At 47.2% G+C, this 24,431-nt stretch overlaps 2 protein-coding genes across 3 annotated transcripts; both read right to left on the reverse strand.

Moving 5' to 3' along the window:
* Positions 1–6,648: 6,648 nt before the first annotated feature.
* PRR13 (proline rich 13) lies at positions 6,649–9,956 on the reverse strand. Of its 2 annotated transcripts, none has more exons than XM_080939927.1 (4): positions 9,845–9,956; positions 9,089–9,127; positions 8,516–8,865; positions 6,649–7,242 (listed from the first exon to the last, which is right to left on the reverse strand). In XM_080939927.1, the coding sequence occupies exons 2-4, from the start codon at positions 9,105–9,107 to the stop codon at positions 7,195–7,197; spliced, it is 417 nt and encodes a 138-aa protein (XP_080796053.1). In that variant the 5' UTR covers positions 9,108–9,127; positions 9,845–9,956; the 3' UTR covers positions 6,649–7,194. The 2 variants fall into 2 exon arrangements, with proteins under 2 accessions (XP_080796053.1, XP_080796054.1); XM_080939928.1 differs by having other exon boundaries at positions 9,746–9,872.
* A 1,632-nt stretch (positions 9,957–11,588) lies between these two features.
* AMHR2 (anti-Mullerian hormone receptor type 2) lies at positions 11,589–20,735 on the reverse strand. The gene is made up of 11 exons (XM_080939172.1): positions 20,672–20,735; positions 20,225–20,404; positions 19,826–20,014; positions 19,507–19,578; positions 19,191–19,303; positions 18,865–19,095; positions 13,922–14,036; positions 13,654–13,826; positions 13,341–13,488; positions 13,069–13,205; positions 11,589–11,936 (listed from the first exon to the last, which is right to left on the reverse strand). The coding sequence occupies exons 1-11, from the start codon at positions 20,718–20,720 to the stop codon at positions 11,721–11,723; spliced, it is 1,623 nt and encodes a 540-aa protein (XP_080795298.1). The 5' UTR covers positions 20,721–20,735; the 3' UTR covers positions 11,589–11,720.
* Positions 20,736–24,431: the final 3,696 nt, after the last annotated feature.

Here is a 24,431-nt window from a genome sequence, read left to right on the forward strand (position 1 = left end):
ACCTACACTCTTAGGTGCACATAACTACTCTACAGGCACCCACACATAAACTTACTTTTTTGTTGTTGCTTGAGACAGGGTTTCTCTGGGTGTTACTCTGTAGACCAGGCTGAAATCAAACTCAAAGATCTGAATACCTCTGCCTTCCAAGGGCTGAGATCAAACATGTGTGCCGCCACCACCCAGAAAAAAAGAAATTAATCTTTCTCCCTTTTCTGTATACAGGTGTTTGCCCACCGTGTGTAATAACTGTTGTGGCTGTAGAATCAGTCAGGTGGAGTCGTATGACATGTGATGAGCTGGAAAATAAAACTTAGAAGCTCTTAATGTCTTTCCTTTCACCACCCAAATGAGGAACTAGGCATTAGGAATGCAAAAATAGAACCCTGTGGTGCCGGGTGTCACTGAACACTTTTAGTCCCAGCACTAAGGAGAATCTCGAGTTCAAGACCAGGAGAGAGAGAGGAGAGGCCTCATCATCTGGCCAAGGGTAAAAGGTAGAAAGGAAATGAAGTAGGGAAATGTTAAAACCCCAGAAAAAAAGCCAATTAAGGAGCAAGTTTGCTGTCAAACCTAAGCAGAAAGTTTAACCTCAACATGTTGCAGATGGGGGACTGGAGAGATGGCTCAATGGTTAAGAGCACTGATTGTTCTTCCAGAGGTCCTGAGTCCAATTCCCAGCAACCACATCCTGGATCAAAACCATCTGCAGTTATATCTGATGCTCTCTTTGAGTGTGTGTGAAGACAGCTACAGTGTATTCATATAACTAAAATAAATAAATTTTGAGGAAAAAAATATTTTGTAGGTGGACCAGTAAAATTAATGGGGCTTCCAACAGCTAGAGTGCTATCCACTATTTATGAGGTCACACATATTACATAGAGCAAAAAAAAAAAAAAAAAATCAAAGAGTTTTATTAGGGCTGACCAACAGTTATAGCCCTACAACATTGAGAGAGATGAAGGCCTGTGGGTGGGGGAGGAACCTCGAGTGTGCAAAGTCCCAGGTATAATCCCAGACACAAAACAGGGAGTGAGGGTTGCAATATGGCTCAGCTATCAAGCCTGATGACCTAAGTTCAACTGCTGAGTTCCACAAGAGACTGACTACCACTAATTATCTTGGTCGCCATAGTTGTACCATGGCATGCCCATGCATAGATACAAATAAATACAATGTAATACAATGTAAGAAGAGGGATGGGCTAAAGAAAATGATTCAGTGGTTAAAAGCATTGGCTGCTCTTTCAGAGGACCTGGTTTCTATTCCCACGGTCCACACACAGACTGACAATCACCTGTTTTAACTACAACCCTAGGTGATCAGACTCAGATTTCTGGAGTCTCTGGGCACCAAGCATACATATAGTGCACAGAAATGCATTCTGGCAAAACATTATGTAGGAGTTTTCTATCAAATAATAAAATAAGGTTTTTTTAACTCTTTTTTTTTTAAACATCTATTTATTTTATGTATCTGAATACACTGTCGCTCTCCTCAGACACACCAGAAGAGGGCATCAGATCCCATTACAGATGGCTGTGAGCCACCATGTGGCTGGTGGGAATTGGACTCAGGACCTCTGGAAGAGCAGTCAGTGCTCTTAACCACTGAGCCATCTCTCCAGCTTAAGTTTGTTTTTTTTTAAGAGCACTTACTGCTATTTCTGTTCCCAGCACCCACATCAGGCAGCTGATAAATCGCCTGTAACTCCATCCTAAAGGCATCAAAGTGCACCTGGTCTTCATGGTCTTCACGTGCTTGCGTACCGGTACTGCACATACTCATGCAGACACATACATTACATTTTCTGAGACAGGTTGTCTCTAACCCTAACCCTGGGACTCACTCTGTAGACTCAGGCTAGCCTCAGAATCTTGGGATTAAAGACGTGCACCATCACTGTCCAGCACAAAATATATCTTTAAAGTGAGGAAGATAAGGGGAGAGAGGGGAGAATCTAATAGCAATATCTATCTGACTATGGAGCAAGAAATTCTCCAAAGCAGAAATGGGTGAACTTGCCTAGGATCACAAAACATGTTTACCTACAGAAAGCATTCAAAAAAAGCCTGCAAGCTAAAGATTCATTTCATTATTCATAGTCGCTAAAGCTAAACTGTCAACTTGCATTTTTTTAAGATTTTATTTTCCTTTATGTATATGAGTGTTTACCTGTGTGCCCCCCATGACATGTGTCTCCAAGACCACAAGAGACTTGGCTATTGGTTTTTTGGCTTTTCTGCTTTTTTGGATGTATGTTTGTTGTTACAGGATAGGGTAGCCCTGGCTGGCTTAGAACCCATTCTGGGATCCACCTACCTCCTCTTTCTTCAGAGTGCTGAGATTAGAGCCGAAGAGAAGGTTTAGGGGTTAAGAACAATGTCTGTTCTTCCAGAGGTCCTGAGTTCAATCCTCAGCAACCACATGGTGGCTCACAACCATCTACAATGTAATCAGATGCCCTCTTCTTGCATGCAGATGTACATGCAGATAGAGCATTCCTACATAAAATAAAGAAATCTTAAGTTAAAACAGTGCTGGAATTAAAGGTGTGTGCCTGTCTTGCTATTAAGTTCTTACTACACAGTAAGTGTAGCAAGACTTACATTAAATGTGGCAAGGGTGAGAAACAAGCTCAGAGGCTAGAAATGAGAAGTTCAATACCTTATAGCTCCAGGGAATCTGATGCCTATGGCCTCCAAGGGCACCTGAAACCATATGCATAAACACACACACACTTCAAGATTCATGAAAAAATCCAGTGGTAACACACACCACCTGGGAGGCAGAAGCAGGTGGTTCTCTTCAGTTCGAAGTTAGCCTCATCTACAGAGAGAGTTCTAGGACAGCCAGAGCTACATAATGAAGCCCTTGTCTCAAAAAAGGAGGAAGAGAAAGAGGAGGAGAAGGATGAGAAGGAAAATGAGGAGAAGAAGAAAGGAAGAAAAATGAAAGAAAGAGTAAGTGAAATAAATCTTATAAAAAGTAAAACTTGGGGCTGTAGCAATGTTAAGAGCACTGACTGCTCTTCCAGAGGTCCTGAGTTCAAATCTCAGCAACCACATGGTGGCTCACAACCATCAGTAATGGGATCTGATGCCGTCTTCTGGTGTGTCTGAAAACCATGACAGTGTACTCACAATAAAATAAATAAAAATATAACCTTTTTTTTTTTTAATCTGAGAGCTATCACCTTCAGGAGTATGGGCTAGTGCATAGAGGAGGCAAATCCAATGGGTTCAGAAGCCAGGCCAGTCATGGCATTGGAAGGAGCTAAGAAAGAGCAGGAAAGACTCAGGACTCATTTATACAAGGCTCAGCCACTACACATAGCCAGAATTTACATCTTTGGAGATGTAAATGCATGTCAGAGATTCAGCTGGAAATCTAAATCATTAGGCAATGGCTGATATTTAATGAGACGGTGACCCCCACAGGCCTCAGATACAGCCAGTGGCTCCCAGTGTTTCAACCTCTGTTCACTAAAGCAGTCACACACACACTGAAACTACGCATGGGCTTAGTGAACCAAAAGCCCAATGGACCAGCTAACACAGCAAGTTCCAAGCCATCTACAGAGGCCCTCTCTCAAAAAAACAAACAAAATAAAATGGCAGACAGGCAGTGATAGCTCACTCCTTAGTCCCAGTACTGAGGAAGCAAAACAGGTAGAGCTCTGTAAATTTGGAGCCAACCTGATCCATGTAGTGAGTTCTAGGACACCCAGAGCTATATAATAAAGACCTGTCTCAAAAAACAAACAAAAACCAGGATTGAGAATGTATCTCAGTATGTGTGTTTGCCTAACATGAACAAAGACCTAGCTTTATTCCCTGAACCAGTAATATTTGGATCCTGAAAACTCCCTGGCTAGCGCACCAAGCCAAAATGGCAGACTTCAGGTTCAGTTAGAGATGCTGATTCAAGGAAATAAACAAGGTAGAGAGCAAACGTGTCTTACTCTGGTCTCCAAATTCACACACACACACACACACACACACACACACACACACAGAGAGAGAGAGAGAGAGAGAGAGAGAGAGAGAGAGAGAGAGAGGAGTAGACACATTGTAATCCCAAGCTAGTCTACATAGGCAACTCCAGATAGCTAAGAAAACATATATATATGATAAACTGATTTTAGTAGTGGTTTGCATTTAGTTCTTGCAACCAAAAAGCTGGAGACATAGTAGCAGGAGTTAAAGGTCAGCCTAGACCTTGTCCCCACCCCACCCCCCAAAAATAACAAACCCTGCAACTAGGCAAGATGGTCCCTACCTGTCATCTAGCCCTCCGGAAACAGGCCAACAGATGTTTGAGGCCCATGGTCTACACAGTAAGTTCGAAGTCATCAAACTGCTACATAGACCACGGGAAAAGTAAGAGCAGCCTCCCCCTTGCCCTCCACAGGACCACATTCTTTCTCCTAAGCTGCCTGTGCGTGGTGGTGACGGCCATTCTTGGTTGTCAGCTTTAATAAATCTGGAACTAACTGACACCCAAGCCAAAGGGTACGCTTGTAAAGAATTTTTTTATTAAACCATTTGAAATGGCAAGACCCACTTTTTAATCCAGATCTTTTGAGGCAGGAAGATCCATCTTTAATCTAGGCCACACCTCTGGTGGCAGCCTACATACAAGAGGTGGAAGAAGGAAGCTTTTGCTATGAAGACCATCCAGCCTCAGGATGAACAAACACTGGATTCTTGTACCTTCTGTTAGTAGATATCCATTGTTGGGCAATGGTCTAGCTAGACCACAGCCTGCAAACCATTCTAATAAACCCCATATGTATGTGTGTATATCTCTTTATGTATATAGATCTTATATATGCGTATTTATATTATTAATTAATATATATTAGTACACTGTAGCTGTCTTCAGATGTAACAGAGAAAGCATCAGATCCCATTACAGATGGTTCCAAGCCGTGGTGTAGTTGCTGGGAATTAAACTCTGGAACCTCTGGAAGACAGCAGTCAGTGCTCTTAACCGCTGAGCCACCTCTCCAGCCTCCATATATACTTATATATTGTATATTTATATATAATACATATTTATTTCTATTTACATGTAAATACATACACATACCATACATATTCTATACATTCTTTTTAAAGATTTATTTACTTATAAAATATAAGTACACTGCTGCTGTCTTCAGACACACCAGAAGAGGGCATCAGATCCCATTACAGATGGTTGTGAGCCACCATGTGGTTTGCTGAGAATTGAACTCAGGACCTCTGGAAGAGCAGTCAGTGCTCTTAAGCACTGAGGCACCTCTCCAGCCCCTATTCTTTAAATTCTGTTCCTTTTGCGAACCCTGACTAATAGTCTAATAAGATGCTTTCTAAAACTTTTCTAAAAAAATAAAATACTGATCTGGGAGTTGTGAGAAGGCCCCGGGTTCAGGCCCCAGCACTGTATAAAACGAGGCATCTAGTACACAGCAGTGACTCCAGCCCTGAGGGAACGCAGAAAGATCAGGAAGTTGTTCATCTTGGCTATGTAGTGAGCTTGAGATCTGGACCACATAGAACCACAAAACTAGTTTTGTTGTTGTTGTTTTGTTTCTCTTTTGTCATCGAGAATTAAATCCAGGACATCACACAGGGAAGGCAAGCATTCTGCTACTGAGCCTCCTCCGTTCTGGGCACTGTGGTTTGGGTTTATCATGGCAGCACCAAGGAAGCTGAGCAAAGAAGACCTTAAGTTCAAGGTCAGCTTGGGCTACATAGTAAGACTCTTAAAAAAAAAAAGGAGGGTGGTGACTGACAGAGATGTTTCTGTGGTTAGGAGCACAAGCTGGTCGTCCAAAGGGCCTACGTTCAATTTCCAGAGACTCATAATGGTCTGTTAACTCCAGGGGATCCTCTGCCCTCTTCTGGCTTTTACAGGAACTGCATATCATAAAACACATACATAGTAGACTAAACACTTGTACATGTCCGGTCTATATGTATGCATGTATGTATGTATCTACATATCTATCTATCTCATTCATTATCTTAAGGACAGAACCCTAAATTGTTCCCTTAAAGTTGATAACCAGCCAAGGATTGAAAACCTCTATAACAGGCTGGGCATAGTGGGCCACTCTTTTTTTTTAAAAAAAAGTTTATTTTATTTAAATAAGTATACTGTTGCTGTCTTCAGACACACCAGAAGAGGGCATCGGATCCCATTACAGATGGTTGTGAGTTGAAAGCTAGCCTAATCTTCCTATAGAGTTCAGAAAAAACCTCTGTAGCGAATGAAACAGTTTATATCTGGGATATAGTATGGGTTCGGTCTATAAAACCTGAGTCGATTCTGAAGGCTCCTCCCCTCTTAGAATAGCGTGGTGTCCTCCTCACCAATACACTGGCTCCTTACTAAACATGACAACACTTCAGGCTGGGGAAGTAGCTCCATTGGTCCCTGACTAACAGGCACAGATTCAAGTTCGAGCCCACAAACAGCGTGTAGTAGCTGAAGCTTGTGATTCTAGCACTCCAAAGGTGGAGATACGAGAGGCTGTATATCAAAGTCACCCTTTTATCTATATATTCCTCCTCTCAGAGGAATAAAATATAAAAATAAAAAATAATAAAAGTGACGCACTTTAAGGAGTTGAGCCCAGTCGAGGTAGAGGCACCATTGAGCAGAAGCTGGGGAACAGCTTTTATTTGGACTTGGAGCCATTTGAGAACAACACACTGAACTAAGGTATAGATTGGGTTCCAAAAGAGTTCATCAGGTAAAGGAACTGCCCTTCCCAGCAGCTGGACAGTTACTGCGATCAATAAGGCCTGAGAGGAATACAGTTGCCAATAAATGGCTCTCTTGTGCCGCCATGACAAAAGTACAGGTTTCTCATCACAAACTGTCACCAACAGTCACAGATATCACAAAGGAAAGTGGGAAAAAAATAAAAATCACAGTGCGGACCTTCAAATGGTACTCCCCATTTGGCTCAGAGGCCTCACCGTGTTCAAAAGAAGGTTCGGACACTGACCTCGTCAGCCACAATATATCAAGCAGGGAGAAAAGGTAGGCTTTGCTATCCACCCCAAAGGTGAGGGGAAGGTAGGGGAGGGGTGGGGAGCAGAAGGATAAAGTCCTCTCAGTGCCAGATGACAGCTGGAGCTTGGTGAGAGAGTAGAGCTGATGAGGCTTGAGGGGAGGAGGCTCCAGGCCCTGCGTTCAGTCAGAGTCACTGCTGGAAGAGGAGGAGGAGGAAGAGGAGGAATGCTGCAAGGGGAAAGGACATATCATCAGATCCAGATGACCTCTGGTTTCTCCAAGGGCCATTCTTTGATACCCCACCCATCCATCCAAGTATCCAGCAGGCAGGAGTCTCGTACCACCCTATCCCATAACCAACAAAAGAAAGGGTTTCTCCTTCAGCAGCCAAGGGACAAGAAGATATTAAATTGTCCTCAGTCACTGCACAGAATTGAACACATTGCCTTCTGACCAAGTCTCCACTTTCCACACCTGGCCAGGGCCAGGAACGACCACACGCAGCACCGTTTGGGAAGCAGCCACTACCTTAGAAGTCCCGACTCAGTAGCTTTAAAGACTGACAAATAGGGCTGGAGAGGTGGCTCAGTGGTTAAGAGCACCGGCTGCTCTTCCAGAGGTCCTGAGTTCAGTTCCCAGCAACCACATGGTGGCTCACAACCATCTGTAATGGGATCTGATGCCCTCTTCTGGTGTGTCTGAGGACAGCTACAGTGTACTCACATACATGAAATAAATAAATCTTAAAACAAATTTTTTTAGGCTCTCCCTTATTCGGTGTCTCCTTTCCCTCCCTACTCCACACATTTCTACCTAAGACCCAGAATCAGGAATTAGAGCCCAAATCCACAAGCAAACACTGGGCATAAAATCTACCTGAAGCCTCAAGATTCAAACTAATGTTCTTCCCAAATCCTCAGGGAAACCCCCACCCTCACTAATAATAATTAGCGTTCCTGTGGAAGGAAGATACTTGTCTTGTGAAGGAAAAATTCTTTTTCACCCCAGGCTTTGCTGAAGGCTGAGTCACAGAAGGCTCACCCAGGGAATTAACTCAGCACCTGGGAATGCTGAAGGAGATAAAGGAAATCCAGGAACTAGGGCCAGATCACCGCTCCACTCTGAGTCATTGTGCTTTGTCAAAGAATTGACTCTTTTGACATTTAGATAATCTCAATGGGTGTGTCCAATTTACCAAAGGATACACCTGGGGTGGGGCGAGGTGGGGAACTACTGGGAAAGACTTAGGTAGAGAAGGGAGAGAGGGGTTTTGGCTCTGAAATCCGCAAACACTTCACTTTTCCTTCGCTGATGGGAGTGGTCTGATGCCGCAATATTACTAAATCCCCTTTACATAAAAGAAAAACCACCCACATCTACCAAAGCAACGCGGTTGCCCTCTCCAGCGCCCACAAAAGTAAACGCCCTTCGGCAACTCCCAATCACCCCTGGTCCCTGTGAGAGGAGCTCCGTCCCCAACCAGGCTCCAGAGTTCACTGACCTTTCCGTGCTTGTGATGTTTGTGCGCCTTCTTATGAGCTTTCTTCATTTTCTTCCGAGTCTTCTTGTCAATCACTATTCCTGGGCCTACCATACCAGGAGCCAGAGGATTCACAGGGCACACGCCAGGGGCGGGTGGTGGGTACGGGGGAGGGTAGGGACCTGAGGGCTGGTATCCTGGACACCCTGGTTGTGGTACAGGATAAGGGGGACGACACGGAGGGAAAGCTGGGTTTCCCTGGGGTATTCCGGGAGGACAGGGGCCAGGAGGAAAGGCAGGATTGAGAGGTGGTGGACAGGCAGGATTGGAACCCCCTGGGCACACAACTTGGGGTGGATATGGATTTGGCCCTGGAGGAAGAATTCAAGAATAAGGATTAGAACTGTGCAGAAACTCTATCGAAGAGTAATACAAATCACTATAGTTCTTATGGAAAGACGGAACTTGGTAGATATCAGTGGGCCGGTGACTTTGCTTTTTCGCTTGGGGTTGCAGGGAGAGATACAGAAACTTCCTGTTGCATTGCAAAATGGGCTGGGGCAGGGGTCAGAGGAGAACCCCCCAGGTACTTACCAGCACTAGGATTCCACATGTCCAGATGTTGGCTCAAGCCTACAAAGTAAAACAGGCAAAAATCTGAAGGTCCCAAGAAGAGGATTTTCTAGAGCCCGAGCCCATCCTACAGCCTCCTCCTTACGAAGGTTCTCACTGATAGAACCACTGTAACCTCCACTTAAAAATGGGCAGCACTCTGGAGGCAGAGGCCGGTGGATCTCTGAGTTCCAGGCAAGCCTGGTCTAAAGAATTACAGGACAGCCAGGTTTACCCTGTGTTAAAAAAAACAAAACAAACGAAAAAAGTTTCCTTTCTCTTTCCAGCACCCTCATAGCCTACTCTAGCCCCGGGTCAAAACCACAGATACTCTCTTCCCAGGGCCCCTCACACTTCCACCATCTCGCCTGGTGAAGGTGTCTCATTTCCCTCTTCCTGGAAAGAGACTTTAAGCATCCGTAGTGTGAGATGGGACCTAAACTCCCGGCTCGCTCCGGGCGCACCCCTGAAGTGGAGTTAAAGGGAGGGAGGGTGGAACCCATCCTGAAGCATCAGGAAAAGACACTCCAGGTCCCAAAACGCTTAGATAAGGACACCACCAAATACACACACACACACACACACACACACACACACACACACACACACACACACACGCATGCACGCACGCACACGCACCAACGAAAGAGCAAATGAAGTTCCTAGTTCTCGGGTATAAAGGATCTCTGGCCCAGCTCAGAGAAAAGAAGGGAATTGGGGGATCAGATGCCCAGTCACCTTCCCAAGACCGCCGGTCCTGCTCCCGACCTCCTTCCCAGTCTGGGTTCGCACTTCCTGATCATCCCTATTCACTCTATGCTTCCGCACCGCCCCAGTGACCTAGTTGATAATTATGTGGTCACTCGGCCTGATGATTGGAGAACTGACTTGTCAATCGCTGTGGCCCAACTAAACAAGGAGGAAACGATTGCGCTAGCCGCCAGGCGGAGCCTTTGGGAGAAAGCGTTGCGTGGTGAAATATCAAGACACAGCGGACACGCTCCATTAGGGCGGGACCGGGGCAGGGCGGGCTCCAAGCAAAGGACCGGGAGGCAACGAGATAAACGCACCCTGTTTGTTTGTTTGTTTACATTTTAAGATTATTTTAATGTGTATGAGTGTTTTGCCTCGATGTATGTGCATCGAGTGCCTGCTTGATGACAGCAGAGGTCATCAAACCCCCTGGAATCAGAGTTGCGGATGATTGCGAGCAGCCCTGTGGATGCTGGGGACTGAACTCAGACACCATGCATGAGAAGCAGATGCTCTTAACTGCTGAGCCATCTCTACAGTTCCTATCACTGGTTTGCCGTTACAGGTCCGTGGGTACCTTGGGTGTTTTGTTTGTTTGTTTTAAGACAGCCTTGTCCGTAACCTAGCACTTGGGAAGAAGGGAGGAGAATCAGAATTCAAGGGCAATGTTAGCTTCTTAGGGGATTTGAGGCCAGCCAACCCTACATAAGACATCAGAGAGAGCCCTGTGCTGGTGGCTTTAATCCCTGCACTCAGGAGCAGAGGCAGGTGAGTCTTGGGTTTAAAGACAGCCTGGTCCACATAGTGAGTTCCAGGACAGCCAGAGCCACATGGAGAAACCCTGTCTCTAAAAACAAAACAAAAAAGACCTCAGAGAAGAAAAGGAGGAAGTGCTGCTGAGCCCCAGCCCTCGGCTTCAGTGCTGTCAGCCTATATAACCACAGCCTGTGGTTCTTTTTCGTAGAAAGACAGATAAGAGAGGGGGGTTCAATGTGTTCAACAGATGCTGTGGTTATAGTTTCATGTGCTGCTCCGGGCACATAAGTAAGTTGACTTTGGGTTTTACTGTTTGGAGTCAGCATCTTCCTGTATGACTCAGGTTGACCTTGGATGAAAAGCAGTCATCCCATATCTAGATGGTGCTGGAATAACCAGGACAGGCCACAACTCTTGGAATTTTTCTAAAAGATGAAGATTACAAATGTGCTTCAATACATCTAGTTCTCATAGGTGGTGTTGGGATTCTGTAAACCCCACCCCTTGCTCTCCCCCCATTCCTCCTCTGCCCCTTCCCTTCCCCCCTCTCTCTCTCCAAGTGCTCATGGCCAGCCTCTTCTCCTCTACTGCTCTATTTCTCTCTTTCTCTGCCTCTACTACCTGAATAAACTCTATTCTGTACTATACCGTTGTGTGGCTGGTCCCTCAGGGGGGAGGGATTCCCAACATGGGCCCCTCAGAGGCATCTCCCTTGCCCCCCAGGCCTCGCTGCACCTCCATGGGCCATACCTTCCCTTCATCCTTTCCCTAACAGGTGGAGTTCAAAACATGTGAAGCAAGTGTCTGCAAGTTAGCAAGTTAGTTCCAGGGACTTTGACATCTTCTTCTGGCCTCTACCACCTCCTCCAACGTATGTGGCACACACAAACTCACACACACACATACTATGAATAAAGTAAATGGATCTTAAGGAAGTAAACACACACTGGTGGAAAGGAAGAGTGGGTGAGAATCTTGCTTTATTTTCTTTCCTGAGCATATCTAGCCCATGGTTAGAAACCCAGAGAATGACAATAAACTTGCGGCCACCGTGTGCACGTCAGCCACGTGCATGTACAGAGAGTTCATACAAGCTGCTCATTTACTACACGTGAACAGTGGCACCTACAGGCTCGGGACTCTGCTGAGGCCTGCAGGGGAAAGCTGCAGGGCAGCTCTCCGTGCTGCTCTCTGAGAAGGAGGGAGCCACCTGAGGGTAAGCCAGGGATGCCAGGCGCTGTTGCACACACTCAGCTGTTAGCCGCGCTTCTGGGTCTGCGTCCCAGCAATCTTCCAGAAGCTCCCGCAGGCCCCTGGGGTCCTGGAGGGAAAGAGTAAGATTATGGGCATGGCTGACCCAGAGTAGACATCTCCAGTCTCTGCTTCTCCCACATGCTCAGCCCCGTTCTGCTCGGAGTGCTTGCTAAGAGCATGTCCCACCACTTCTGACTCCACACCCCACTTGTGGAGCACCTCTGAGCCCCAGCTCCTAAAGTCCAGCCTCTTGAGTTTGTTCCCTGTGACAGAGTTCTCAGATACCTTCCAAGGGGTCTACCTTTTCCTCTAAGGATAATTCAGGCTAACAACAACTTACGTGCTAAAGAAAACTTACTCTCCGTTCTCTTAGTCAACCAGTGTGTCCTACAGACAAAGCCTGGCTCCCATTAGCCAACCCAACAGACACTGGGATGGTAGGAATTTCAGGCAGGAGAGTGGGAGAAGGGCTATCTCAGGAAACCATCTGTGAAGAGCTCTGTGTGCTCACTATCAGTTGACCCTTCTGACCTTGCTATACCCAGAGCTAGCTCTCACCCGTCCACAGCTGCATTGTACAAAATGATGAGGCCCTGGTTTGAACTTTGGGGTGCACTGTTATTGAAGAGACTGCCAAAGGGGCAGAGCTCCGCTCCAAGTAGGAGAAAAGTCAGACAAGACTTTCTGGAGGTGACACGGACAGAGCTAACTGTGGAGTAAGGAGATAGGAATAAAAAGACTCCACCGGAAGGTGTGTGTCTTGGGTGGGTGGAGCCAATTGTGTGAGACTTATAGAAGGAAAGGTAAACCGAGGGCCAGGATAGGCGGAGAAGGTTGGGACTGGAGAGATATCTCAGTGGTTAGAGCACTGACTGCTCTTCCAGAGGTCCTGAGTACAATTCCCATCAACCACATGGTAGCTCACAACCATCTGTAATGGGATTTGATGCTCTCTTCTGGTGTGTCTGAGGACAGCTACAGTGTGCTTATATATAATAAACACATCTCTTAAAGAAAGAAAGAAAGAGAGAAAGAAAGAAAGAAAGAAAGAAAGAAAGAAAGAAAGAAAGAAAGAAAGAAATGAATTTGAACGATGTGTTTAAGAAAGAAGAGGTCTGGTTGTAGCAGAGAAGTGTTTTTTGAAGTCCATACTCAGCCCCTGCTCCTGTTCCCCGGCTGGCAAGCCTGTGGCTTCTTACTGTGGCAGAACAGCTCCAAGAGCAAGGGATGCTGGGACGCTTCCTCTCCTCCACCGCCAGGGCCCAGAGCTCACAGGCACTGGGGTTGCTGCCCAGTTCTGCCTCATAAGCCAACTGAAAAGGTGGTGGTCTGTGGTCTAGGGAAAGTGTAGACATAGACTGTTAGCCTAGCCTGCTGAGGGGGCTCCCAGGTGTTAATACTAGGGAAGATCATCGCCTTCTAGAATAGGTAAGAGCCTTTGTTAGGTGGGACACTGGGGTAGAGACTTTACCAGGCCTCAAATCAGAACAGCGGCTCAGGATCTCCCACAGTAGAAGAGCCAGGGAGTAAACATCCGCTCTCTGGAGAGCTGTGCCCCAGTCCTGCAGGTCTAGAGTCTTGTCCAAGAGCTCTGGAGCCATGTACCTCTGGGTGCCAGCCTGGAGAAGATGTGGAGCGCCAGGAGTCACTCTGTGGCAACCTCTGGTCCACAAAGTACAGCAATGCCCGGTCCACTAGCCAAGCCGCACCGTTGCCACAGCAATGGATATGCACTCTTCAAAGCCACCGTCATCTCAGGTCGCACACTTATCAAAAGCACTCACCTCCAAAATGGCAGCTGGGCCCCGGGGTTGAGTAGGGGCCAAGGCAGGGGGCTGAGCAAGGCCAGGGAGTACCAAGGCAAGGCCCAGGTCTCCGATGGCGCAGGACCTATCTTCACGAATGAGAACGTTCTGGCTGCTCAGGTCTCGGTGAGCGATACCTGGCTTGTACTGGCCTGTGGACATAGGTCATGTGGTTCTCCTAAACAAAGGGAGAACTGGACTTATCCCTGCGGCTACCGATTCCTCCCTCCCCGTGGCGGCTACTCACCACCCTGCCAGCGCTCCTCGTGGAGAAATGCCAGGCCCTCAGCCAGGGACAGCGCCATCTTCAAGGAACTTCCCCAGTCGCTCGTGTACTGAGTCAAGTAGTGGCATAAGGAGCCCTGGAGAAAAGCAGCGGGCGGATTAGGGCACACAGAGCTGGAAAGGATCATCCCAGGGAGCAGAGAGCTCACTGACAGACCCCACACACGCCAGCCAGCCGGCACCTCCCCAGCAGACAGAGACACCCTGACAGAACCAGGTCAGGACACTACAGACTGTGAAAGCATGAAACTATGCATCAAAGTGACTGCAAAAATAGTAACTCTGGTTGGGCGTGACACTGCGTGCCTGCCACCCCAGCACTTGGGAGGTGGAAGGAAGGAGATCAGGGAGAAGCCAAGCTGTGTATGTGAACGCGAGCGTACCCACAAGCACGCATGTACACACACACACAAATTATAATTTTAGCCAGACGTAGTAGCACTGAAGAGGCTGAAGCAGGAAGCTCCTGCATTTAAGGCCCAAAATGAGGAGGAAAAATACCTTAATTTAGTGTTACTGGGTACTTATTGTGACCCAGACCCTTAGAACAGGGTCTCCTATAGACCTCATAAGGACCCCCAGGGTGAAGGCATTCTGATTACCCTGATTTTTGTAGGGCTTTTTTTATTTCTCTTTTTTTTTTCTCTTTCCTTCCTTTATTTAAAAAAAAAAAAAAGTTAGTACACTTATTTGTGTGGAGGGTTTGTAGGTACCCACATGGTACATAGCACGTATGGAGGTCAAAAGATAACTTGATAGAGTTGGTTTTCTCCATTCACCGAATGGGCTCCAGGGACTGCCTCAAGCCTTCATGTTCGGTGGAAGCATCTTTACCCATGAGCCACCTTGCTGGCCCTTTTCCTCCTTCCCTTCCCCTTTCTTTTAGGCAGGATCTCCCTGGTACAAATGCAACCCTGGCTGACTTGGAAGTCACTATGAAAAGAGAGAGACTGCCATCAAGTTCGCAGCGATCCTCCTGCCTCTCCTCTCAGAGTGCCAGCAGCACAGGCACAAACTACCACACTGGCCAGAGGTGCAGCTTTAGCGGATGCTGAGTAAGCGTTCTTGAGGGCAGATAATGAGACCTGGATGGAGCTGCAGCCCAGGCGGATCCAAGCAGTCTGACTAAAAGTCACTGTCATATGCTGACTCAGAGGACCTAGGATAAAGGTGGTCAAGAGCATCTGTCCCTGATGTGGGGCTGGAGCCAATGACAGAGAAGCAACTGGGAACAGACCATTCAGGAACATGCTGAGCACCTTTAGCATGCCAAGGCTGTGCCCAGGCATCCTGTGCCTCAGAAGAGGGGAGAAGGATGGGAACAGAGAATTTAATAAACGCCACAATGTAGCAATGATCCAAACTTCAGGCTCTAAGGCACTGGGAACTAACACAGCACGTGTGGAAGTCAGAGGAAGCTAAGCAAACAAGAAGGAATTGTATGCCTCTGTAGGGTTCTTTGAGACAGGTTCTCTTACTAACCTGGAGCTTGCTCAGTAGGCTGCCTAGCCAGCAAGTGTACAAATTTATCACTACCTCCCAAGTGGGTACCACATGCCTGGATTTTTCTTCTTTTTCTCTTTTGTATGGGGAGTGGGGACTAGAATATGCACAACCACACCTGGATTTCTTGTATTTTCTTTCTTTTTTTAAATGTTTAGTCTTACTTTTAGCAGAGTGTGGTGGCCCATGCCTTTAATCCCAGCATTCTGGAGACAGGCAGCTGGATCACTGTGAGTTTGAGGACAGTGTGGCTTACAGAGAGTTTCAGAATAACCAGGGCTACCTCAAACAAACAAACAAACAAATATTTATTTTACTATGAAGCTAGAGAGGTGAGTCAGTGCTTGGTGGGTCAGAGTTCAACTCTGAGGACTCTTATCAATAAACTGCTACAACTCCAGCTCCAGGGGGAGTCTGATGCCTCTAATCTGAAAGCAACCCACATTCACGTGCACATACCCACACAGAGAGAGGAGCACAAACCCATAAATAAAAATAAACTTTTAAAAATTTAAGTGTGGGTATTGTGACTTTATGTGAGTGTGTGCCTGCAGGTGCCCATGGAGACCAGTAGAGGGCACTGCATCCCCTGGAGTTACAGGTATTTGTGGCATCCGGCATAGGTGCTGGGAGCTTGGATCTTCTGGGAGAGCAGCCAGTACTGAACTATTTCTCCTGCCCCAAATCTGGCTTTTTAAACGTATTTCTAAGAGCTGAATTCAGACCCTCAGGCACAGCAGGCACTTTACTATTAAGCTATATTCCCCAGGCCAGAAAGTTGTTTCTTAATAGGCTCAGGAAGAATGTGGTCAAAAGGGGGAACTTTCCAGAACTCAAGATCTCAGCAATGAAAGAGGTGTGGAGGTTGATAAAGCCTGGGAAAGAGCCACTGCATTTAAGCAGGTTAGGAGCTGATGTACAATTAGGGCAAAGGCACAGGGCGGAGATCTCGCTTAAAGGAACAGATGGTGCTGACGTTGGATAATCAGGAGGGCAGCAGTTCAGTGGGGAACTAGACTCTTAAGTCACATATCCTGAGTCTTTTCCCGTCCATGGAGGATTTCCACCTCATAGTATGTTTCTGAAGGTGAAGAATGTGAATGTGTTCAAAGTGCCTAGAGCCTCTTGGAGGACTTAAAATGCGCCCTGGTCTTAAGCAGGCCAGGTTCCATGCAGCCCCACTTCTTCGCTCTTATTTTCTTTTGTTTTGGACAAGGGTCTTGCTTTGTAAGACCTTGGCTGGCCTTGAACTGACATGAATATGCCTGCCTCTACCTCCCAAGTGCTGGGGCTCAGGGTGTGTCCCACTGCACTGTCTTATTTCTTCGAGTCAGGGTCATATGTGGCCCAGGCTAGCCTGGAATTCACCTCAGTGCTCCCATTTTAGCCTCTCAAGTATGAGTACAGGGATTGATATGTTTATAAAAAGATGAAAAAGGATAAAGAAAGGGTGGATATGTTCTATGGAGGTGTGGTGAGGCGTGGGGGCAGGGCAGGGGGATGCCTCTGGTGGACCCATGTTAGGGCATCCCCTCCCCTGAGGGACCAGCCACATGATGGTATAGTATAGAATGAAGTTTATTCAGGGCATGGGAGAGGGATGTTAAGAAGGTAGTAGGTGTAAGAAAAAGATGACGGGGCACCAATGAAAGGAAAAGTCACTGAAAGGAAAAGTCAAAGGGCACCAATGTTGTGAAAAGATGGCGTCCCGGGTTTCAGCACCAATGTTAGGGAAAGGGTGAAGAGAATGGGGGGCATATGGCCCATGGAGGTGCGGGGAGGCCTGGGAGCAAGAGAGATGCCTCTGAGGGGCCCATGTTGGGAATCCCTTCCCCCGAGGGACCAGCCACACACAACAGTATAGTACAGAATAGAGTTTATTCAGGTCATGAGGGAGTTAAGAGGGTGGCAGAGGCAGAGAGAGAGAGAGAATAGAGGAGTAGAGAAGAGGCCGGGTCATGAGCACTGAGCACGTGGAGGGAGAGGGGAAAGGGAAGGGGAAGAGGAGGAGTAGGGGTAGGAGAGCAAGAGAGCCCGGAGGCAAGAGAGAGAAGAGGGGGCAAGCAGCCCCTTTTATAGTGTCAGGTCACTGGGACAGAGCATACCTGGCTACTGCTGGGTAATTGAAGGGTGGAGTTTACAGAATCCCAACAGTAGGGGCTGAGAGAGAAAAGAGAGGAGTAGAGGTCAGCCATGAGCATGTGAAGAGAGAGGGAAAGGGGATGGGGAGAGAAGGGACAAAGGGGTAAGAGCAAGAGAGAGAGGAGGGGCAAGCAGCCCCTTTTATAGTGCCAGGTAACTGTGGGGAGGAGCATACCTGGCTCTTGCTGGGTGACTGTGGGTGGATTTTACAGAATCATAACAGGGATTTTGGTCAAATCCTACTCCAGGCTCGCCTCATTTTGGGGGGGTTACATAGAGCTTTTCTTTTTATTAAAACTGGGAGAGAAGGCTCAGCAGTTACACTGGCTGTTCTCTCAGGGAGCTGGAGTTTCATTCCCAGTACCCACAGCTCCTCTGAAAGCCCCAGGAGAGTTAACCCTTTCCTGACTTTCATAGGCACCTGGTATGCACGTGGTGTACAGATATGTGTGCAGGAAAAACACCTTTACACATTTTTAAAATTATCATCAGAGGGGGAGTCTTTGGGAGGCCACACCAGAGTGCACTGTGGTAGTCAGAGGACAACTTTGTGGAGTTCTCTCCTTCTACCTTGACTTGGGTTCTTGGGACTGAACTCAGGTCCCCAAGGCTTGCACAGTAAGTAAGCATCTTACCAGCTGAGTCGTCTCAACAGTCCCTCAGGCTGAGTTCTATCGTTATTTCTTACTGTCCCCAGTGACCTGTTCCATCTCTCAGCACACTTGACATGTGTGACTTCCTTTTATGTTTACCCATCTTTATGACCCGTTAGTCTATGACACCTGTAAAACCAGGGACCATGTATGCCTCGCTATGTAGAAGTGCTTTGCCACACAGTTTATAAATATTGGTTATGTGAACATATGAATGAGTTTAGAAAGCTATTTCCTGGGTATGTATTTAACAATGGCTCTCTTCTAGCCAGGGAGGAGTGAAACATGCTTTTCATCCCAGCGCTTGGGAGGTAGAAACAGGCAGATCTCTGAGTGTTCAAGGCCAGCCTGATCTACAGTACAAGTTCCAAGATAGTCAAGGTTACACTGAGAAACTGAGAAACTGCCTCAAAAAGATCACATATATATATATATATATATATATATATATATATATATACATATATATATATATATATATATATGTATGTATATATATATACACATTTCCCTCTTCTTTCTAAGGAAAGTATGAAGCAGGAGAACAAGCATGAGTGAGTAAGGCCTGACTGTCATGTATAGACTACAGATGTTTCTTGCTGCTCACCTTAGGATACAGCTCCAATACCAGCAAAGGCCCAAAGGGCAGGGGGCCAGGGCCTCCCTGGCCAGCAGTGATAAAGCGAACAATATGGTCATGCTGTAGGCCTAGCAGCTGGTACACAGCTCTCTCTGCTCGGAACTGGGCCACAGCCCTTGGGGGGAAGGCCTTGATGGCTACCATCTCTCCCTGAAGCCTACCGGCCCAGACGACTGCATGACCTCCTTCCTGGATTACCTAGTAGAGAGGCTGCATTGAGTGTGGGCCTCAGGGCTTCCTCTCCAGCAGAACCTGCAGGAGCCCTGGAAACCCACCCTCCTTCCCTGGAGCACCTGGGAGAAGCACAGCTCAGCCAGCTCTGGTAGCTCCTCACTGCAGTCTCCGGCTGAGGCTAGCTCTGGGTCTGACCCACCTGGAACTCTACAGGCTTTTCGTCGTAGCAGGGCTGAAGTAGAGAAGAGCCTTAGGGTAGGGGGCCCAGGACAGAGACATCAAGGGAGCTATGTGGGAAGACAGCATCTAGCAAGGCAGTGTGGAGCTACAAAACAAAAAACCCCAGGCCTGGGGGATGAAGCAGAGCCTGGAGAAGGCTTGGATCTTTGGGGAACTGCCATGCTATCCTAAGGGAGGGGTGGGAGAGGGTAGTACCCAAGATGATGCTACCCAGCAGCAGCACAAGGAACATTGCCAACAGCAGCAGTACCATCCAGATGGGCCCACCTGGATAGCAAGGGAAGAAGGCATGTGGGTGAGCACTGAACCTCTCCCCTCTGCAAAGAGATTACTCTCCAAACCACCCCCTGCTGGTCACAAGTCCCCTTATCTCCCAGTCACCAGGGCAACCAAATTTTCAAGGCCAGGAGGAGGGAAAGTTAGGGTGGGGGTGGGGTGAAAACTGGCCCTGGTTCTCACCCTGACCTGAGCTTCTGACCCCTGTGTGCTCTAGCACCCCGGGGAAGGCAAGGACCTGGGGTAACCTGAAGCTCCTGGGGGCCAGGAGCCCCTCCGTTTCCAGGAGGCAGATGGCTGTAATTGGCATTGCAGAAGTCAGTACCACAGGAGCACGTGAAGAGTGTTGAGCTGGGGCTGGGATGGGCTCGGGGGATTGGGTCACAGTGGAGGGACTCACAGCCTGGTTCATCACTGTCTCTGCATCCTGAACGGGTGGGATTAGGGGAAGGAGGAAAGGAGAGAGAGCTCGGTAAGGTTTGGGAACTGAGAACATATCTCTTCTCTATCAAAGGCATCTGAATACTTTCTTCCCTCTACACATTCCACTTCTCCCCTTCCTCTTGGCTGCCTCCCTTAACCTGTACACGCCTCTCCCCTAGCATTGCTCTCACCAACCATGTGCTTCTTCATTCACCTTGCATCTCCACTTGTGCCCGGCCGTGGGTCAGATTCCAGATCCCAAAGCAGCAATGGCTATAGAGGCAGCGGATGCTCGGGGGGCCTGGTCCTGCATCTAGCACTTCCCCCAGTGTCTTTGTGCTTCCCCGCACTCCAGGAGCCTCAAAGAACACACAGGTCCTCCTGTCTGGGGATACTGAGGTCCAAGGTGAAGAAAGGGGAGTCAAGAAGGGAGCAAAGGCAAGGGACAGATAGCAGCAGCCGAGGGACAAAATATGATGTCTAGATCCCAAGTCAGACCAGCAGAGGCCAGAGGTCTGAGCCCCACCATGGAAACATGCAGCTCTGCCTTTCCTCATCCACTTATCCACTGGCCTCTTACAAATGGTGGCTGCTGCTTCAAGTACACCTTTTCCTTCCCTGAATGGTGTAAAGACCCCGCCCCTCTCTTGTAGACACTTACCTTGTGTAGCAGCAGGAAGTAGTGTCCAAAGCCCCAGTGTCCCCAGCATCCTCCTAAAGGATGCCAGCATGAACCAGCACAGCTACCCCAGCAAAGGCTTCCCACAAATACAGGGCACGGTGGGGTTTCCAAGCCCTCAATCCCCAACTCCGCCCCCCTCTGTCCTATCCCTGTCTCTGTGGGGGAGAAGGCTGCTGTGGGGGAGAGGTGGGTGTGAGGAAAACCGGGAGAGAAAGGGAGGAGCAGAGAACCAATCTCCTTCTTCAACTACCTCCTCTTTTCTCTGCAGAGCGGGTAAGAAAGGTCCTTGGCTGTCCAGCTGAGAGCCCTGTGATAATTAACTCCGAAATCTCTACCCCTTACTGACCTTGGAAGAAGGTGCTGGACCTTCCGTCTTTTTCAGAAAGATGTCAAATGTTTAGTTTAGGACACTCAGCTCAGCCCAAAATGGTTCCCATGGATTGAGAACTCAGATTTGTAGCATCCTGAACAGAGAAGACTTCACAGATGAACTAAAGTTGGTCTCATTTTTCAAACTCAAAAATCAGAAAGGATATGGAAAATTTCAGAGTAGGTCTGGTGAGATGGCCCAGTGATCAAAAAAGCACTTGGAACTCTCGTGGAAGAGCCAGGTTTGGTTCACCCACATGGCAGCTCACAACTGTTTGTAACTCCAGATCCAAAAGATTAGACATCCTTTTTTAGCCTTCATGGGCACAAGCATGCATGTGATGTTCAGACATACAAGCAGTCAAACACCCAAGCTAATGAAATAAAAAAAGAGCAGCATGTGCTCCTAACAGCTCCTAACGGCTAAGCCATCTCTCCAGACATCCAAAATAAAGTTCTAGAAAGAGAAAAATGTTGGAGATGGTTAGAATTCTAGCACCCAGGAGGCAGAGGAAGGCAGATCTCTGTGAGTCTGAGGCCAGCCTGAAAACCTCGGGGAAAAAAAAAACAAAAACAAAAAAAAACCCCAAAAAACAAAAAACAAACAAACAAACAAAAAAACCCAAAACAACAACAAAAAAACCCCAAAACTAACTAAAAAAAAGTAAAAGGAAATAATTAGAACGGTAATTTCATCGTGTATTTTGCCATAATGAACAAAGAAACCAGGAGGTAACAGGAACTTGCCTAGGGTCTACAGAGAGCTTTCCTACACGCTGTACAAAGCACACACACTGCATACATGTCTAAGGGTTCTAATACTGAGGAAACCACCACCATTGAGAAGATATCTTTTTATGAAGCATCTACTGTGCTTTAGAGAACACCCAGAGATAGTGCATTTTTAAATTGTCTAATTTTTTTTCCACTAAGATTCAGCATAGAGGAGCTGTCGACAGTCATTTTGATTAAAAAAAAAAAAAAAGTAGTGTGAGATTTGAACCTGGGTATAACTCCAAAGCCCAGACTCTATTCTATGTATTGTACAATGTTTCCCTAAAACAAAGGCAAACTTCAGAGGCTAAAGAAATGTTTCCTTACTGGGTATGGTGCCTGCCTTTAATTCCAGCACTCAGGAGGCAGAGGCAAATGGATCTCTATGAGTTCAAGGCCAGCCTGGTCAACATGGCAAATTCTAGGTCAGTCATGTCTACATAAACATGTGTCAAAAAAAATCTTTACACTGTTTACAGAATCTCAACATTTGGATTTGGATTGCTGAGAAGTAATGTACCAGTCAGCATATCGTTTGCCAAGAGACTGACAACTGAGAAGGGAGCCTGCAGTTCAAAATTCTCACCACCAGAGGTCAGCAGGCATAGAACAAACTTGTCCCTGGCAAGAGGACCTCCTCAGATGACTAATATTCACAGTACACCTCCAAAAGGTCCTAAACTGCAGTACTATCAAATACAAATAAGCCACAGGGTGTGTAGAGGGCTTGTCCTGAACAAAGGGTCTGTGGCTTGTGCTGCATTAGAGACAGGCATGCAGCCTTGTGTCCCCACCCCCAAGTTAGAAGTCAGTCATACGCTGCTGTTATGTCCATACCTGTGAGCAGCTGGCTTCAAAGAGCTGGTCAAACGGGACTAGTTCCCCGTTCATGCTTCTGTTCCCGTACTAGCTACAGAATAACCTAACTTAGATCAAAGGTGAAGGTACCAGAAGGTGGGTGGGGCCTTTCTCCCGGGAAGCAGGTATGAGAGAAGGCAATCTGTGAGACAGCAGCCTGAGCAAAGGACAGGGCTGGTGATAGCATCCTTCCTTGGCCCTTCTGGAAGTCTGCAGGGCTGTGCTAGTAAGGTGTGGGATGCTGAGCTTAGTTCCTGCTGTCCTCCTTCACCAGCCCCCAGATCAGATAAGTGGGGATGTGGGCAATTGAAGATCAAATGGCTTCTTGTGTTTGGAATGTCTCTGGAGCTCCTCTCCTCCAGAGTGGGAGCAGGGTAAGGATGGAGCCGAAGGGGAGCTCCCTGGTCACTATTTCTTTTGAAGATAGAAACAACCCAGAACCCAGTCACAGTGGCTCATTCCTGTAATCTCAGTATTTAGAATTAAGAGGCAGGAAGACTGCTGCAAGTTGGAGGCTATCTTGGGCTACACAGTCAATCATTCTAAAACTAGAGTGAGCCCTTGTCTCAAGGTGGTGGCAGGGGGCAGGTTTGTGTGTGAAACAGACAACCATGGTTAGAATCATCATCAGAAAAAGAAAAAAGAAGCTTTGTGGCTGCACACACAGGTACACAGGTAACCCAGGCTTAGTGGGTAAGGGTGTTCTACTGTTTTTTATAGAAGATCCCAAGTTCAGTTTCCAGTTCAGAAACATGTGTAACTAGAGCTCCAGAGGAGCCAGCATTTTCTTCTCAGACACTGGCACACCTGTGCCTGCACACATGCACACACATATACACAACCTCCTAACCCAATCCCCCATCCACCTCCCTCTTCTTGGTTCTCCTTCCTTCTGTCTCTCTGGGTGTATGTGTAAAGAAAATCTGGGCTGATAGCACAAGTTTGTAATCTCAGGTTCTTGGATGAAGTGGGAGATACAAGGTTTGCTGGGATACAGAGGGATTTCAAGGCTAGCCAGGCAACTTAAAAAATAAAAACAAAGCCAGGCATGGTGGGAGATGCCTTTAATCCCAGGACTTGGCACAGGCAGTAGGGGTGTGTGTATATATGACAACAGAGACAGAGGTGGGGGGAGAGTGAACATGCTAGAGTAGATGACAATAAAGGACCTAGGCTGGAACACCTACGTTTAAGTGTCAGAGGAAGTAATGTCTCTGAAGGAGACTAGAGGGGTTGGAGAAGATACAAGTGATTTAGTGTCACATTCTGTTTTACCAGTGTTGACTGACACCACCATATATATAAATGCACACACAGGAGTATATACTCCAGAGTGCCACTTTGTAAACTGGGTTATTCTCTAACAGAGGTCCACTGGCCTCTGCCTCCTGGGTGCTGAGATTATAGATCTAAGCCACCACATTTGAGTTATATTTATTCTTTATACCTATTTGAATGCTGTGTGTATATACATGTGCATGCTACAGCACACACGTGAAAGTCAGAGGCCAACCCTCAGGTTCTCTCCTTCTACCATGTTGGTTGGTGCCAGGGCTCAAACTCAGGTTGTCAGGTTTAGGGGCAGGCAAGTACCTTCACCTGTTGAGTCATTGAGCCAGATGGCTTTATTCTACATTGCTTTTTTTTTTTTTTTTTTAAGATTCATTTATTTTATTTATGAGCACACTGTAGCTATCTTCAGACACACCAGAAGGTGGCATCAAATCTCATTACAGAT

Source organism: Micromys minutus, assembly GCF_963924665.1.
Source record: "Micromys minutus genome assembly, chromosome: 27".
In the NCBI taxonomy this organism is placed as follows: domain Eukaryota; kingdom Metazoa; phylum Chordata; class Mammalia; order Rodentia; family Muridae; genus Micromys; species Micromys minutus.